Source organism: Uranotaenia lowii, unplaced genomic scaffold (assembly GCF_029784155.1).
Source record: "Uranotaenia lowii strain MFRU-FL unplaced genomic scaffold, ASM2978415v1 HiC_scaffold_95, whole genome shotgun sequence".
Taxonomy (NCBI): Eukaryota; Metazoa; Arthropoda; class Insecta; order Diptera; family Culicidae; genus Uranotaenia; species Uranotaenia lowii.
Window position 1 is genome coordinate 79,819 of NW_026598922.1, and position 18,653 is coordinate 98,471.

An 18,653-nucleotide genomic window follows, 5' to 3' on the forward strand; every position below is an offset into this window, starting at 1 on the left:
ATCGAACTATGCTGCAATACAGGCTCTTCAGGCTGTACACGTCCTTGAAGTCCTAGGTCACTCGTTAAGTCCCGCGCGTGTGCCGTGACAGGCGCGAGTCTAGGATACGCTGCTCTCAATCAGGCACACGACGGGCAAGGTGGCAAACCTCGAACCCTGAAGTTAAGAGGTCGGGCCTCGAGTCGTTAGAGGAGAGGTCAGGCCTCAAACCTTCAGGCGGAGAGGTTTGTGTGGTCAACCCCGAGTCTTTATGATAAGGGGTCGGGTCTCGAGTCGTAAGAGGAGGGATCAGGCCCCTTATCAACAAGAGGAGGGGTACAAGTGGTCACCTCGAGTCATTACGAGGAGAGGTCAGATTTCAAGTCGTTAGAGGAGAGATCGGGCCTTGAAACGTGCAGAGGAGAGGTAAACCTCGAGTCGATGCGAGGAGGGGTCGGATCTCAATTCGCTAGAGGAGAGATCAGGCTTCAAGTCGCGCAGAGGAGAGGTTTGTGTGAGAATCTCGAGTCATTGCGAGGAGATGTCGGTTCTCAAGTCGTTAGAGGAGAGTTTAGGCGTCGAGTCGTAAGGATGAGAGGTTTTGCTGAAAGTGGTCTCGTTAATGAGTATGCATAGTGAAGCATAGTGTACTAAACAATTCGAGGTGGGAACCAGGTCTGCGGCCGCAGGTGGAGTTTAGGGAGTAGGGTGTATACACAGAGTATATCATGAGTCTTCCCATTGTACCCATGGACCCAGAGTAGCAAACTGGGAGGACGCGGTGGCTCGCCGTGCCTTGGAATACAATCCGTAAACCGGGATTTACCACCTGTGGTTACCAACTAATAAAAAAAAGGCCACTCGAAATAAAAATCAGAGGCTTCTAGAAGCTATATTGACGACGTAGTACGAGTGTGTTTCAAACTCCAGCTTACGGTCGAGTATCTGGACGTAATACTCGACCGTAAGCTAGAGTTTGAAACACATACAAACTATCATTGATATGGTCCATCCACGCAATGGACTCATTTCCTAAGAACTAATCTGCGCCGAAGACCACCGTCTTCGTGAGAAACTGATGACTGCGCATTTACTGCGATTCAGAGGCAGGCAGTAGATGCCGCACCATTGTGCGAATAGATTGAACTGGTTTTGCAGGAAATCAATGTCGTGCTGACCGTTTATGGTGTAGAACAGTTGAAGATCATCAGCATTACAAAGTTTCGGGCCGTTCGTTAGCACATCGAAAAAATAGTTTAAGAAGATAATCGGTCCTAGGTGACTACCTTGGGGCACATCGGAGGAGGCAGAGAACTGGCTGAAGAGAGAGTCTCCTATGCGAACTGTCAATTTACGTCCAGTTAAGTAATTGCGGAACCAGCCAAGTAAAGGTCCACAGAATCCAAAGCGTCCAAGCTCTTCCCTCTTTTTGTGAACCGGAAACTTGTAAGGTCCCTTCCACAGTGAAGGGTAGGTGGCTCTGTCAAGAAAAGCTTGAAAGATGAGTCTCACAGGAGTAAGTAAAACAGGCATTAATCGTTTTAGAAAGGTAGATGGTATACCGTTCAAACCTGTAGATAGGGAGTTTTTGAGCTTTGCCGCTGCTTTAGATACAACCGCATCCTCCACTACAATCGTGCTTATGCAGAAACCGAGTGGCGAAACATTCCTAACAGCACGCTCCACATGTTCTGGGGATGTTGAAGCAGTAGCAAAGGTATTTGAGAATTTTTGAGCAAAGAGATAACTGATTCTGCAATCGGAGTTCGCAGTCCAGAAACATTTAAGTTAGAATACCAGGTTCATTCCGCTGACTTTTGAACTGCTTCCAGAACGATTTTGGGTTGGTCTTGAGGTTAAGTTGTACTCGGAAAAGATAATTTTAGTTACAAATTTCTATTGGCTTTTTATAAGCGGAGTACGATCTTCGATATACATCCTTAGTTTGGGAGGATTTGAGCTTATGGTGATTTTTAAGGGCACGTCTTTAGTCGACGCAGTTCTTTGGTAAACCAGGGAGTCCGCAAATTCACGGAAGTCGTGCGCTTTGGCACGTGGCTGTCGATAACTTAATTTAAGATATGAGAAAAGTGACCAGGATATGTGCAACGCGAGACCCCGTATATCCAAATTTCGGGTAGTGTTCGTATCACCTCTTACAACTCCGATTCTCAACCTTCTCGTGGTGGCTGGCTGAGGTGCGAGCAACCCTAGCGAAGTTCGGGTACCCAACCCCGGTGGATGCTTTGGTCCCTTGCGAACTGAGATAGGGGGCTCGTAGCGTTGCAGGAGGTATGCTGGAAAACTCCACGGTACGTACGTTCCAAGATGGTCATACCATCTACCAGAGCTGCGGCAACGTCTTCAACGTACACAGCTCTCACCTCGGAAGTACCGGTGACGACAAAGACGTATTTTACGCGAAGCTGGAACGTGAAAGCATGATATCAAGATCGTCATCGGGTATTTTAGAGCTCAGGTCGGTCAGGAGGAGGAATTCAAATCAACAATTGAAAGGTTCAGCGCGCACCAGCTGACCATCAAAAACGGCCTCACAATCATCGTTTTCGCCGCCTCCAAACCAATGGCCTCCCTCACAAGTACACTTGGAGATCACCGTACCAATCGCAATCACAGATCGACCACGTTTTAATAGACAGCCGGCCCTTTTCGGAAATCACCAACGTCGGGACTCCAACATCGAGTCAGATCACTATCTGGTGAAGATGCGCCAAAAACTCCCCGTAGTGAACAACATATTTACGAAATCGACGCATCGCACATGTTCGCTCTTGACTGAGTCCTGAATAATGCAACCTGCCAAGACTTCGTTGATGTAGCTGGGGATTATAATATATCGAATTTGCATTGGAGCTACAACGAGGATGCTAATGGATCTTTGCCAGTGATCGCTTCCACAGAACACGAACTTGCTGTGATCGAATCGACAATAGCTTCCGGGTTATCACTGATGTGTTCCCCCGTAAACATAACCAGCACAATTCTTGAGCTCATTACGGCTACCTGGTAAAATTACAAGGCTACATAAAAATCTGAGGAACACACTCTACAGTATTCGACATGCCATCTGGTGTTCCACAAGGTAGTCACCTAGGGCCACTTATCTTTGTGCTTTTCATAAACGAGCTCATACGGCTACCTGGTAAAACTCCAAGGCTACATAAGCATCTGAGGAACACACTCTATAGTATTCGACATGCCATCTGGTGTTCCAGAAGGTAGTCACCTAGGGCCACTTATCTTTGTGCTTTTCTACGACATAGCTACCTTCCTTAACTCGAAACTTCTACGCCGATGATCTAAAAATTAACAGAGTCATTGACTGCATTGCGCTCGAAGAGGACATGAACAAATTATTGTTATGGTGTGATACGCATGGGATGGAAGTGAACGTTGAAAGCTTTGAAAGTATTCTGCTCGTTAGTACGCAAAATACGCTGTACTTGTTTGGGCACCTTACCAATCCGTTCACATCGAAAAGATAGAGAGGGTCCAGAAAAAAATTCTCCGCTATGCATTGTGAAGATTGGCCCTGGTGAGATTCTGTACGTTTACCACTTTATTCCGAGAGATGTGGTCTTCTGTTACTGACGTCTTTGAGCCGTCTTTGATTTTCGTGTACGACCTCTTAACAAACATCCACGTATTGATTGCCCGCAATTGCTGTATTCTCTCGACAACTGCGCAATCATGAGCTGAAGCAACTGCATCGTTTCCAGGAAACACGAAAGTTCCACCGCAAGCCGAAATGTGCCGGGATAAGGACGATGCCTTTGACGGACAATCGTGAGGTGATCAAAAGGTGGAAGCAGCACTTCAGAAGACGAAGACTCTCCCAACGATTAGTGAAATTAAGGAAGCGTTTCCCCAACTGTAAAACAACAAGTCGGCTGGGAAAGATGGCATTGCAGTTGAACTCATCTAAATAGGCCCGTAAAATTTGGCCGATAGCCTACACCGGTTGATGTCCCTGATCTGGGACACAGAACAGCTACCGGTGGAGTGGAAGGAAGGGAGAAATTATTATTATGTTATCAAATTTGGTCCTTCCAGAGGTAGATGGGAGATGGGAAGAGGCCAAGTAAAATAAAATTTGAAAAAAAAAAATTTCTAAAACATTCCAAAATTTTCAAAAACTTTCATGATTCCACCCATTCGATTCCCTCTAGATGGATATCTCCAATGGAAAAACAGACCAAGACTGGTAGTCGTCAATATCCAATTTTCTGTTATACCTCCATCAGATGATGGAGATGATGATGGGAGACACACAGAGTTGGTGTCCATCTGGTCACGTTTCGAGACCGGTGGTGTCATTGAAATTCAGTTCAATGGTCATTTGCTTGCTGCTCCTGGCTGGCTGCAGTTGAGCCAATAGACTCTCGATTTATGGAATCTCAGTACGTACGGGGACCAATAATTTCGACGAAACATTGTCCTGGGCGGGCTTTCTGCGGATGATGGAGGATGGTCTTGGGCAATCCGACTGGAAAGAAGGTGGTCGAAATGGGAAAGGAGTTGCAGGGGGTTACATCTTATCTAGTGTTTGATCCACGTGTCTTTTATTGGTGGGGTTGGGTGAATAATTGTCAACCAACCAAGTAATGCATCCGAGCGTTTTCGATGAATTTTCTTCTGTTTGTTCACCCAACGATAGAAACATTCTTATCGGTTGGGTAGCCAGTTAGTATTGGAGGGTCGCCAGATTGCCCGGATTTTTAATGTAAAATTTAGGAACAGTCCGACCCGGCCCGGTTTTCATTGATATATTCCCGGATTTTACCCGGTTATTAAGATTATTTGGCGAATTACAAAAAAATGTGTTGTATAATTTTTAGTTTTTGCCTCGAAAAACAAAAACTTTTGAGCTAGTTTTATAAAAATAATCATGAAAGGTTTTTCGGAACCTTTGAAAACGATCTAACAAAGAATTTTTATGATAACTTTTTTTAAAAATTTTTTTCTTGATTTTTGTTGAGTAATTTCTGGGTTTTGACAAAATTTGCCCGAACAGTGCCCGGATTTCCCGGGTTTGACCAGCCTGGATGGATACGAGTTGAAAAAAATCTGGCAACCTTAAGTTAGTGGCATTGAATTTTCTTTGGAAATGAAAAAAAAAGCTTGTTTAAGGTATTATTTCGATGTAAAAATGCCTAATGAGCTTGTTTAGGGCTCATGTAGGTTGATCATCCTGGAACGTGCCTGTATGTCGTCATAAATTTTACACTGCGTGTGCCTACATGTTCCAAAGTTTGTTCACCTCCTTTCAAATTTCTAACATAAATCCGCAACACCTTGAGATAGTTCATTTCGATCTCACACTCAAAATGTTATTTAATTTTATGCAGTCTGAACTTAATTTGATTCCAGTCAAAAATATGTATGAGCACGTGAAAGCTACTTGTGTTCAAATCCAGAGATACCCAACATCAATTGATTATCCCATTTTTCGGGTACAATCCATGCAAAAAAGTTGTACGAACTTTATTGTTTGTGATAATCTAAAGCCTTTTTTTCCTCCCAAATTTCGAAGCCGTAGTGTATAAGTAGAATCTCGACAGGAGAGACTAGACATGTTTGTTCCTTTTTTCGGAGCTGATTTCGATCAATTGAAAATGCAAATTGCTCTACTTATGGAATCTGCTTGATCACATTTCGGAAAAATTCGTCGTTTTGGTTGGGTTTGAGTTTTTGTGTATGAATAAACTTTTGAATGAATAGATAAACGATGTTATCACACGCACTTTTCAGAAGCGATCTGGGTGCTTAGGTGTGATTTAAACATATCGGTTGCTAGGTGGAAAATGAGAAGCTTCTACACATAACGTGTACAGCATATATAAGTTGGACACATTTTCATGGTTTTAATTCAGAAATCGACAATTGCTAACGAAGGGATCTTGGAAACTAAACTTAGATGTTTTTCTTTTCAATTTCATTTCAATCAAGGCAGGATTTTTGTTAATTTTTAACAATGTACTTAAATCTCAAAAACTTCCGGAGTTCCCTAGGGAAGCAAACTGAGTCCATTTTTGTTCAATGCGAATATTGAAGCTTGGCTTTTATTTTTTTATTTTTTCAAAAAGCTATCAGTTCTTTGAATTGATAGAGAAACAACAGTGAGAGATCAAAAGTGGGCAAAGAATACATGCGAGATATACATGGAGAGTATCGATGGAAGATCCAGCTGTCGACCGATGGAGGTCGACTTGTACGCATGCTGTGGCCTGTTTCGTCAGGTTCACCGTAGTGTAATTGACTAACGCGCCGTTGTACTGAATCGAAAATCGCAGGTTCTAGTATTCTAGTCCCGTCGTATCTTTTTTCGAAATATAATTTTTTTCTCGAAGTTTCTTAGGGCAGTCACCTAGGTCCACAATTGTTAAGTCTTTTGATATAAGGCTTCTTTCGAAAGGCCCTTTTTCGAAGCAATATAACTTCTGGTGTTCCCTAGGGTAATCATGTAGGAGCGTTACTGTTCAATTAATTGATTAACTTCTGATAAAGCCATAGATCATTCCGGGGGTTTCACAGAACTGTGGGACAACATTGACGCTCTAAGTTATCTTCAACGGTGGAAGCTTCTAGATTCTAGAATCCTAGGAAACCTCGTGGTCCGACGGGCTGTTCCGAAACCAAGTGATTCGGATTCCCTCCAGTGGAGCAATGTGGAGCTGCTACGAGGCGGCTAATCTGAAATTATGATTTCAAAGCTCCCGGCCCGGCACATGTTACGTATACAAATCACTGAGCTGTGCTGGGGCTGACAGGATATGCAGCAGCTTTCGCTAATATCCTCCTATCACCAATCTCAAAGAGAGGGCAGAAGAGTGAAAAAAAAGGAGATTTACCATTCATTGAATCCAGCCAGTCAGCCAAAAGCAGCAGCAAGTAATCATCGTTGCGGGGTTCTTCAGATAACTCGCGATAACTTTCGGACCCGGTTGAATCCTCTGTAGAGATCGCTACAACTGAACAAACTAGCATTTGCAATGGTAATCGCGGAGGAACGACCACGCCCCCGTCTACGATTTTTCCCGCTCTCGGTCCTGTTTGGAAATTCAAATTCTCTACCGCCGAGAAGTCGGTGATGATGATCGTCAAATCGTTTCGAAAAGAGCGTTGAAAAACCGAAGGAAGCCTATCGCACGGAGGTCAAAAGCTCGGTTCATGGGATGACGAAATCCTTTCGGGTTACTTCAAGCACTTCAAACTAGACGACGACGATGGTAGTCGTCTGTTGGAAAAAAATCCAACGATTGAGAGTGAACGATTTAAAATTCAGATCGTCTAGGACCGGACCGGATCGACTCCTGGATGGAAGAACACGATCGCTGAAATGTGTGTGCAGGATCAAAGCGAGAAACAAAATCCTAGAGGAAGCTTCTATTTTTTTAAGGATCCGAATGACTGGAGCACCAACCAGCATAAGGGTTAGTAAGGGGATGCATTTCAAAATGGTAGGCATATATTTTGGAATACAATGCACCCTGAGCGCAGCAACTGCATCGGACTTGCTAAATAAACCATGGGGAATTTTGAACGATAATTGAAAGTCAAACAGAGCTCCCGCCGAACTCAATAACCGATCCTAGAAAAATCAATCAGCATCAATTTGATTTCCATCGAATTGAACAACAGGGTCCAGTTTGTTGTAAACAGCTTTGTACTTTTCTTTTTGATGGTTATTAAACTGAATCACTTGAGAGCAAGGTTGATTCCAGATTATACATAAATGATAAGTAAAACGTTCCGAATCGTTTTCCTAAGCCGAAATGGATGTTTCCATAAATTGGCAGTTTTCTTTTTTTTCGAAGTTCCCTAGGGCAGTCACCTAAGTCTCTCGTTGTTATGTTCATAAATAAATACAATTTCCGGGTAGGACCAGCTTAGGAACTCTTCAACTTAAGAATTTTTTTTATGTTCCATAGGGCAATCATGCAGGATCACAAAGATTCGCTTTTGAATCTCGACTCTTGACCCTTGACTCTTGGATTTCGATTCAGGACTCTAAACTTTCGGGTTTAGATTCATCATTAGCGACTTTCGATTATCGACTATCAAACCTCGATGCATAACTCTCGACTTCCAACACTCGATTCTAGAAACTAAGCTTTCGATTCTCGACTCTCAATTCTTGACTCTAGACTTTCATTTATTGGCTCTCAAAACTCGACTCTCAACTTGCGACGGTCGATTGTCGATTTAAATCCCGATTCCTGATCCTGAACTTTCACATTTAGACTCTCGATTCTCGACTTTTTACCTTCGACCCTCCTCGACCGACGATTCTAGACTTTCAACACCTGATTGTTGACTCTCGACTCTTGACTGTGAGTTAAGATTCCTAGCTCTTAGATCTCGGTTCACTAATCTTAAGTGTCAACTCTCGATTGTCCGTTTTTGACTAACGACTTTCGACTTTTTGCTCTCGATTTTTAACCCTCCATTCTCAATACAAAATCCTCGATACTCGACTACCAACTGTCGACAGTTGATCATCGACTCTTGATTATGAACTCTCTACTTTCCACTTTTAAATCCCGACTCCTGATCCTCAACTCTCAGATTTCGACTCTCGATTTTCGACTGTTTACTCTCGACTCTCCCCGACCGACGATTCTAGACTTGCAATACCCGATTCTTGACTCTCGGCTCTTGACTGTGGGTCAAGATTCCTCCTAGCTCTTAGATCTCGGTTCACGACTCTTGAGTATCAATTGTCCATTGTCGATTTTCGATTTACGACTTTCGATTCTTTACTCTCGATATTTAATCCTCCATTCTCAATTCAAAATCCTCGATATTCGACTACCAACTGTCGACAGTCGATCATCGACTCTTGATTATAGACTCTCTTCTTTTCACTTTTAAATCCCACCTCGTGATCCTCAACTCTCACATTCCGACTCTCGATTCTCGACTTTTTATTCTCGACTCTCCCCGACCGACGATTCTAGACTTTTAACACTCCTGACTGAGAGTTAAGATTCTCAGCACTTGGATCTCGATTCACGACTCTTGAGTGTCAACTCTCGATTGTCGAGTTTCGACTTACGACATTCGACTCTTTACTATCGATGTTTAATCCTCCATTCTCAATTCAAAATCCTCGATACTCGACTATCAACTGAAAGTTGATCATCGACTCTTGATTATGGACGCTCTATTTTCCACTTTTAAATCCCGACTCCTGAACCTCAACTCTCACATTTCGACTCTCTATTTTCGACAGTTTACTCTCGACTCTCCTCGAACGACGATTCAAAATTTCAACACCCGATTGTTGACTCTCGACTTTTGACTGTGAGTTAAGATTCCCAGCACTTGAATTTCGGTTCACGACTCTTAAGTGTCAACTCTCGAATGTTCATTTTCGACTTGCGACTCTTCACTCTCGATGCTCTTTTCTTGACTTGGAGCTATTGACTCTTGAATATTCTTAACGCTCGATTTTCGACTTTCAACCCTAAACTTTCAACTTTCGAACATTGACTCTCGACTTTTATTCTTGACAACCGAGTCTTGATTCTGTATACTCGATTGTTGATTGTCGATTCTTGATTCAACTCTCGACTCTCGATTTTTGACTCTGAGCTCTCAACACTTGCCTCTAATCTTCCGACACTCGACTTTCGACTATCGGTTTTAATTCTCGATTTTAAACCTCGATTTTGAATCCTCGATACTCATTATTCGATTTCCGATCTTTTTTTGATTAATACTCGAGATTTGAAACTATCCAAACTCTACTGAATAATGAATTCAAAATGTTGTCTTAAAAGCTTAAATTCGCTGACAATGTTAAATATTATAGGAATCATTAGTAAGAATTCCTAAAACCAAATCTATTAATTCATGTTTCCCGAAAAAGGTTCAAAATTCATCCATTTGAAGATAGTAAATTCGTTGGTTATTTAAAATGTCTGTCGCACAAAACAAGACGCGTTATGCAATCAGACGTGGGTTTCACAACAAGCTATCGAACTCTCGACTGAGAATGGCACCCGCAATATAGGTTCAGAAAACAAGCTTTTTAAAACCTTAGCTATGGTTTACTGGAAAAAAAAATCGATAAAAAGATAGAAATCGTAGAGTTTACAAAAATTTATTCCATCAAAATGACCAAACTGAAAGAAGCCACTCATTTGATTGAGAAACTTTGCCGAAGATAGTAGAAGGCTTAAATTGATTCTCTATCTTACAGCAGATGATGAACATATACCTGTCATTCATGACCCACCAAGTGCAGTAGGGTAACCTGTTGAGTCCAGTAATGTTCATAAATACCAAAATTGGTTAAAATTTGGACTACTTATTGGAACACGCTTAGCAGTGTTTCTACCGTGGGATTACAATGCCAATGCCACGAGAATTCATCAAAACCGTTGAAAATGACGTCTCTGATTTACAAGTATACCTTTCGGTTTGGAAAGAAACCCCAAAATTTTCTAGATGGTGATGAATTTTGAAAATTTCAATCCCGCTTCCTTTTTTATTTTAATTCCTTTCTAATGTAATGTTTTAATGAATATAAGTTGTTGAAATTGTTACTCAGAATACAGTTATTCTGAAAAACTTAAAAAGTATTAACAGAAAGTTAAACATTTTATTATTTGAAGACAAGACGATGAGCTTGTAGAAAAAACAACTCGATGACTAACGATTCAACTTTCAAAAATTGAAACAAATCTTTCGATAGAGAGGACAAAGTTTTTCAATTATTCCCACACTTGAGAGAACCTCTCCCATCAGAAGCGAGATGCCAACTGATAACTGAATGGGAAGAATCTACACGGAAAAATAATAATCCCTTGCTCATTCTCTTTGCTCCCCTACTGTGTGTGATCAACTCATGTTTTCTCACGCTTTCGATTGTATGCGAATCCTCTCACGGTGTCACCAATACAACGAAAATCAGCGGAAGGGTGCGCAGAAACAGGAGCAGAGCAAGCAGCAATCGAAAATAAAAATAATGACACGACTTGTGCAAAATACAACAAAACGAAAAGAAAAGAAAATAAAAAAACGGAAACCAGTTCTGCTGCGACCGATTTACCTTATGTACTTTTGTTGAAGGGAGCTCTCTCCATCTTCCCTACTCCAATTATATTTGTTTTTTTTTTTTGGACTTTGGTGTGAGTGTGTTCCGAGATTAATCATCACCCAGTCAAAACAATTGTTTTCATTTTTTTTTTCTCTTCAATTCTTAAAGAAAAAAGAGAATTGAAAACATAAAATCAAGAAAAAGGGGAATGAGTTTTCCCGTAAATTCACCAACTTTTCAATTTGTGTAATTCTCCCATTTTCCAAAAAAAAGTACCCACACTCACACAAACGGTTCAAACCGGACTGATTTTGCAATCATTTTCCATTTCCGAGGGCAAGTCAGTCTCTCAACGAGCACAGCAAAACTCGTTTTCTTCCGACGACGACGACGACGCGGACGCCCAACTGGACGGATGGATGACTAACCCCCATTCGATTCGATACCCTCAGCTGATGCGACGACGAGAAGGCCGGGTACAACGATGCGATGAGATAGGAAAAAATAAATACGAAAAAAAATCTGTATTGCACTCATTCTCGGACTCGGTCCGGACCGGTTTCCAGTTTCGGTTCATTCGGCTCAATGACACTGACACTGAGCGAAAACGAGTGAAAAAGAATGTGTAAAAAGAGAGTATTGCAAAGAATGAGAGAGAGAGCGCGCGCCGATGAATGAGAGCGTGATAAATACCGAATGTTTCTCAGTAGTGGTGAGAGCACGTGAACGCACGTGCTCAATGAAAAATGTTTTTGTTTGTTTTTGTATTTTTTTCTAAGGTAGCTCTGTAGATGTATATTTATCAAAAGTCTTTGTTCGAGAGAAAAGGAAACAGAAAAAAAATAAAATTCTTCCAAAGAATATAAAATGAAGTAGAATACAAAAAATGGTATGTATTAAAGAAAAAAACAATCATCAACTACTTGAATGCGGGGCATGATATAATGCAAACACTCCAAAGGAATTGATATCAAAGCGAAAGAACGAACAAAGTTAGTGTATTGTAGTCTCGGAGAACGCATTTAAGGTTTGCTCTTGACTTGACGCGATATACACACTCGGTGGCACAACAAATATGGTTTCAATTGAAGTGTGATGTACATAAAATCGAATATAGGCGACCCAAAAGAAACCTGATTTCAACGGACATCGGACAACGTTGAAACCAGATATCATCAAGAGTTGATCGTTCTTCCGAAAAAATAAAAGTTCGATGAGAATGCAACACGAAAAATATTTGGATTAAATTTCCTTATCCTAAAAATATTTCAATTTTTTTTAATCTTGATCAATCTGATCGAATGAATCACAATAATTTACCGTTCCTGAACTGATATTCTTTCATAAGCTTTTTCATGTTAACGATATTGGCTAATTGTGTCTTATTGATGCTCCAGAAAGAAATTAAAATTAAAAAGGGAGAGGGATTGAAATTTTCGAAATTCATCACCATCTGGAATATATCTGGTACTTTTTTATAAACCAAAAGGCATACTAGTAAATCAGAGACGTCATTTTCAACGATTTTGATGAATTCACGTGGTTTTAGCAATGTAATTCAACGGTAGAAACATTTTGCAAAGCGTGTTGTAATAAGCAATCCAAATTTTAACCAATTTTGGTATCGATGAACATTATTGGACTCAAAATGTTACCCTACGGCACTTAGTGGTTTATGAATGACAGGTATATGTTCATCACCTTCTGTAAGATAGAGGATAAATTTTAGCCGTCTAGTATCTTCGGCAAAGTTTCTCTATCAAATGAGTGGCATCTTTTTGTTTGGATAGATAAGTTCCGTTTTGCTCCATAAGGTGGCGCCAAAATCAAACTTTTTACCGAAGCCAATTAGAGATATGGTTTGTTCGAAAAAGTTGCTCAATTTAACTCAAACATCAACTTTGTGCAACACCTCGAAGAGTTCTAGGCTAGAATAAGCTTCAAACAAGGACTCACCTTTTCCGTATACTCCGCCGGAAGAGCTATGGCTGCTGGCGCTGCTGATGGTCCGCTTCCGGGAGCCACTGCCGCCAATGATCGGAACGATCGACGTCCCATTCTGCTGATGATGCCGAGGCGAAGTTGACGTCGGGGTCGTCAGATAGGCGGTGGTGCCCTGCGGCACCAAACCGGTCACACTGACGCCACCGTTGGAAGGTGACAGGATTCGCGCCGGCGAACTGCCATTCTGTTGCTGCGGCACCACTGACGCCGCCGTCAGAATCACCGTACCATTGCTGATCTTGCCGATCGGCGGCAGGAAACGACTTTCACTTATGCTAGTACTGCTAGGGATAAAACTAATGGAACTATTGCTACCGGCACTACTACTGCTGCTAACACTGCTGTTGTTCGACGTTGTATGTACACTTGAACTGGCACTACCCGGGTTGTTCAGCTGGCTACTATTGGTCGGGATGATCGAGACATCACTGCTGAGGCGATGGATTGCGGGCGGTTGCTGCTGTTGGTCCTGCAACTCCAGAAACCGAGCCGCCTGCAACAAAGTATCTAGACCCGAAACCATAGTTCAGAGTTACGAAACCGAAAAACCAATCACTCTGGATCTGGAAGCGAGATCTGCAACAAAAAAAAGGGGAGAAAGAAGTTTGATCAGAATATGCCAACAAATTATCGGTTCTATGGTGAGGTGGCTATGTTTTACTTTTTTTCTTTATTCGTCGGAAAAGTAACGGGATTCACTTGTTTCTGTCGACTAAAAAAAAACTCAAAACGGACTCAGAACATATCGCGGTATGAATGTAGAAGATCGAGCATATTACCGGATCAACGTCAACAGGTCGACTAAATGGACCCATCGCATGAATATTGAATGGAATGGATCGTGCTTCCCTCTCGTTGTTTGTATGTAGTTGTACGAGAGAGAGATCTGCTGAGAACTTTTTTGTCAGCTTTTGATGTAGAACGTCAAGAAGAATAAAATAGCGTTTTAACAGTCAGTAATTCTCGAGCCTACAATGATTGAAAAGTAAACCAGGTATATAATTCAACGTATTTTCCCTGAATAGTTACAATACTTGTCTCAACGAAAAAAAAAGTTAAATAACAAACACACGGATCAGTAAAGAAATGCACACGTGAGCGAATGAGAGCCGACAGAATCGCCGGACCAAAGTACCAATACAAGTAAACGGTGTAAATAGAATGACGAGAACGTGCTGAGTGAAATAAGAGCGAGATAACAAAAGACGGCGAAAATGCGCAGGTTTCAAATTATGAAGGTTCCATTCCAGTCGATTCTCTTGCGCTCATTCTCTTTCACACTTTTTCTCTGCTGATCATCAATGACGATTGCATGGAAACAGTAAAACACGAAATTGACCATATGATTGCCGATTCCCTACGATACGGGCGACGACGATTCGGAGATTCACACGTATCGCCACACCACGCGCTGTTTGATGGTATTAGTTTGATACCGGCTGATTTAGGGTTTCTTCGGCTATTCTTCGGGAATGGGAGGAAAATTTCCGGGGATTTTTTTTTCTTCTGATTCAACTTAATAATTCTTAAAAAAAATGTTTTTTTTTGTCACATTAAGTGACAAATCTGAAAAACAATCGGTTAAATTTAGGCAAGACACATGACTGTCAAGCATAAACTAGTTTTTCAATGAATGCGAAAAAATTTCTTCGTTCAACCTCCTTTCAAAATTGAGCCACGTACGTCCTTCACGAATACCCCAACGTTGAAGAACTACATACCACTTCTGACTGACGCTCGACGAAGAAGTTTTCTATGTACGAACTTAAACGTGCGTAAAAAAACGCGTCGGAACCGAGGAACCGTATATAATTATCTATTCACGCACCCGATCGTCCGCTATCTACTCAAGCTTAAACAAACGGCTTCGGTGGAAGCTTTTCGCATTTTTTGTGTGCCTTCAACGTTGTTCAACTCCCACCGAGACGCTCATTAGAATAATTTCTTCCTCAAGTTGTTTGTACATTCGAAGTTAAAGCTTGAAGCCAACCTCATTTCTGAACTGCTTGAGTTTGGCCGTTTATCTTCCTTTTGGTAATCACCATCGCATGACACTTTATTGTCCGTGAATTTCCGTTCAAAGTAGCAAACAGACCCACGAAAAAAAACATCAACGTCGAATCATCAATTAAAAATAATTAAGATTGCGCGAAGCATAAAACACACATACTTCCACCAAGAACAAACTGGACGCGACGCACCCTCACGACGGGAATGAGAATGAGAGTAATAACTTTACGCACTTCGGGTATTAGTGAGACCACGACAACAGAAAAACCGGTTTCTTACTGTGCGTAATTTTTCTTTGATAAAAAAAAACTACGCGTATTTGTTTTCGTAGCATATCGGCACACACGCACTCTCTTGCTTTAAGACTGTATTGGACTCATTGATCCTGAAGTAGTTGAAATTGTAAAAACTTCGTTGAAAGAAAAAAAAAATAAGAAGAGCGCAAGCGGAACAAACAGTTGGTCAAAAATCACCTTCGTCTGCAGAAATTGTATAAAATCATACGATAAAAAGCGCTTCTATCAGCGTATTTTCAATGAGCAATTTCTACAACAAACTAGCAGCAGAAACCGAGAACAAAGAGAGTTTTTCGTAGCGAGCAGAGCCAAGCAATAATAATAAAGACTGTGCAGTGTGCACTAATTTCTTTCATCTTGCACAAAAAAACGAAGAGTATATTTCAAAGGAAAAAAACACATATAGGTATAAAAACAAAATCAAACCACCGAAGGCAAATCGCTGAAGCAAAGCAAAAACAAACAATGGTGCATCGGTATTAGTGCAACAACCGCGTGCTCTCAGTCAACACTTTTTTTTTCGTGAGCGATCGACCATGCGCCAAAATCGAACCGAATGAAACACGAGAGAGCATGCAAAAAATACAACCGAGAGAGAGAGCACACGACGGCAATTAACATTCAGACCAGACGAACGAAAAGAAAGCAGCAGCACCTAACCGAAGCAAGCCATGCGATGCGATACAACAAGACGAGAGAGAGACAGAGAGAGGAGAAACCCCGATTTTGAATGGCAAGGTCATAGATGGGACGCGGCGTGCGTTTTTGCTTATGAATGCGTCATCGTCATCATTAACAACATCAGCCAACCGACGTCCGTCGGTCGCCGTGAAGTTGTTGCACACTACCAACACCGGAAAAATACTACACGAGGCCGGCGTCGTTTTCGACGTCGTTGTCGTCGTGGTGCGAGAATTTTGCCCGGGATTGTGCGCCGTTGGCGACGGCAGCGGAACTGTGCTTTGTTTACACGCCCGATAGAAATTAATTTTCCGACTGGTTGATAGTAGCAGATCACGTCGTTTGAGAGTTTAACTGTGTGTGAGTGGATTCGTGAAAAATATGTGAGTATGCGCCGTTGTCGTCGTCGTCGTCGTCGTTCGGCAGCGTGCGTCTGTTTATTTTTGGCGATTGCATGGTGCACAAATTTGACCGGTGCATTGGCATGCAACCGAATCGCATCTGAAGATAAAATTGGAATAAATAATAAAAAAAAAACCAAATGTGATAAGAAAAATATTGAAGCGAAAAATTTCGACACGGGGTTTGTTATCACGTCATGTTTGAGATATTTTTAAACAATTGAAATCTGAATCCGCAAATATATGAAGAGAACCATACTTCAAAAACGAACACACACAAACATATTATAAAATTTCTTTTTATTAATCAATTTGTATCATTTATGCATGAAATTTTATAATATGTTTATCTTTTTTTATGTTTTTCATAAACTGTTAGTTCTTTTTTTAATTTCTATTTCTATTTGTTTTTTTTATTTATTTTAATTTTAATTTTTGTTTTTCCTTTTTATGAACTTATTTTTTATTCGTCTTATTATTTTTTTTTTCTTCCAATATTTTTTTTAAATAACTTTTTTAAGATTTATTTTTTTCCGTGTTAATCAATATTTTCTATATTTTTTTAAATTTTTTCATTATTTTTTTAAATTTTTTTATTATTTTTTTACATTTTTTTATATTTTTTTTTAAATTTTTTTTTTTTTTTCTTTTTTTTATATTTTTTTTTTCTTTTTTTTATATTTTTTTTCTTTTTTTTATATTTTTTTTTCTTTTTTTTTATATTTTTTTTCTTTTTTTTATATTTTTTTTCTTTTTTTTATATTTTTTTTCTTTTTTTTATATTTTTTTTTTCTTTTTTTTATATTTTTTTTCTTTTTTTTATATTTTTTTTCTTTTTTTTATATTTTTTTCTTTTTTTTATATTTTTTTCTTTTTTTTATATTTTTTTTTCTTTTTTTTTCTTTTTTTTTCTTTTTTTTTTCTTTTTTTTTCTTTTTTTTTCTTTTTTTTTTCTTTTTTTAATATTTTTTTTTCTTTTTTTTTTAATTTTTTTTTTCATTTTATTATCTATATCTTTTTTTTTTAATTTTAATGTTTTTTTCATTAACTTTAGTTTTTAAATTTTAATTTGTTTCAAAACTATTTTTTTATTTATTATTTTTTCATTTCCTTTTTTTACATATTTTTTAAAAAAATTTTGGGACATAATTTCATTTTCACATTTATTTCTATTTTTTCAGATTAATATTTTTGGCAATTTTTAATTTTGACTTTATTTTTTCATTTTCTATTTAATTTTCATTTATTATTTATGAACAACTATTTTTTTTTTAAATTTTAGTTTTCAATAATTCTTCATTTATTTCCGTTTTTAATTCTATTTATTTGTATTTTGTAATACACATTTTAAAACTTCTTTTCGTTTTGTTTTATTCGATATTTTGTAATTTTCAAAGATTTTTTTCATATTTTCACTATTCTAATTCTTATTTAATTTTTTTAAATTTTTAATCATTTTCGTTTATTTTTTTTTATTTTAAATTTTGTGTTCCTTTTTCAATTTTTCCCTCATTTTTCCTTTTTCTTCTATTTTTTAATTTTTAATTTCATTTGTTTTGCATTTTTAATTTTTTTTTTCATTTTTAATTTTATTTTCATTTTTAATTTTATTTTCACTTTTAATTTTATAAAATTTTTAATTTTACAGTATTGTTCCGATTTTGTCAGCCCCATCTTGAATTTAGGGCTGACAAAACAGGGTACCTGACAAAATCGGGAAAAAAAAATTCTTGAAAATAATTTCAATTTTGATTTGATAATTGTCCGTCTACTTGTTATTTCGATATTTGATGTCAATACCGTGATAAGGGGTGACATTAACCCCTTTTCCTAATTTTTTACCTTTCTTACAAAGAAGGTTATGTACATGTCGCTTGAAAAAACAACTTCGATCCGAGGCCCGGAGGTCATTTACCATTCGACACAGTTCGTCGAGATCGGAACATGTCTGTATGTGTGTATGTGTGCGTATGTTTGTGTGTATGTTACAGAATAATTTCACACACGTTTCTTGATGACCGCTTGACCGATTTGGGTTCTTGAGGCGTCAAATGAAAGGTCTTGCAAATAGCAAAATGGAGAACCTGTTCAAGAACTCAACCCTAAGTGATTGTTTACAAACACCCTTCATGCAATATATTGTGTACATACCATTTGAAAAACCGTTGGTGCGTAGCTGAAGGATTGATATTCAATTACAAAACAGCTGAATTT

General features: G+C 39.2%; 1 protein-coding gene across 2 annotated transcripts in view; it reads right to left on the reverse strand.

Annotated features, from left to right (window-relative positions):
* Window positions 1–16,717, reverse strand: part of LOC129760991 (serine-rich adhesin for platelets-like) — an 80,128-nt gene extending 63,411 nt beyond the window's left edge. The window contains exons 1-2 of one of the 2 annotated variants that reach the window (XM_055758692.1): window positions 13,713–16,717; window positions 13,004–13,627 (exon numbers count right to left, since the gene is read on the reverse strand). In XM_055758692.1, coding sequence (XP_055614667.1) covers window positions 13,004–13,574 — 571 coding nt within the window. In that variant the 5' untranslated portion in view covers window positions 13,575–13,627; window positions 13,713–16,717. Of the gene's footprint in view, window positions 1–13,003 lie in introns of both variants that reach the window. The other variant, XM_055758691.1, reaches the window with a different exon arrangement.
* Between the last annotated feature and the right edge of the window lie 1,936 nt (window positions 16,718–18,653).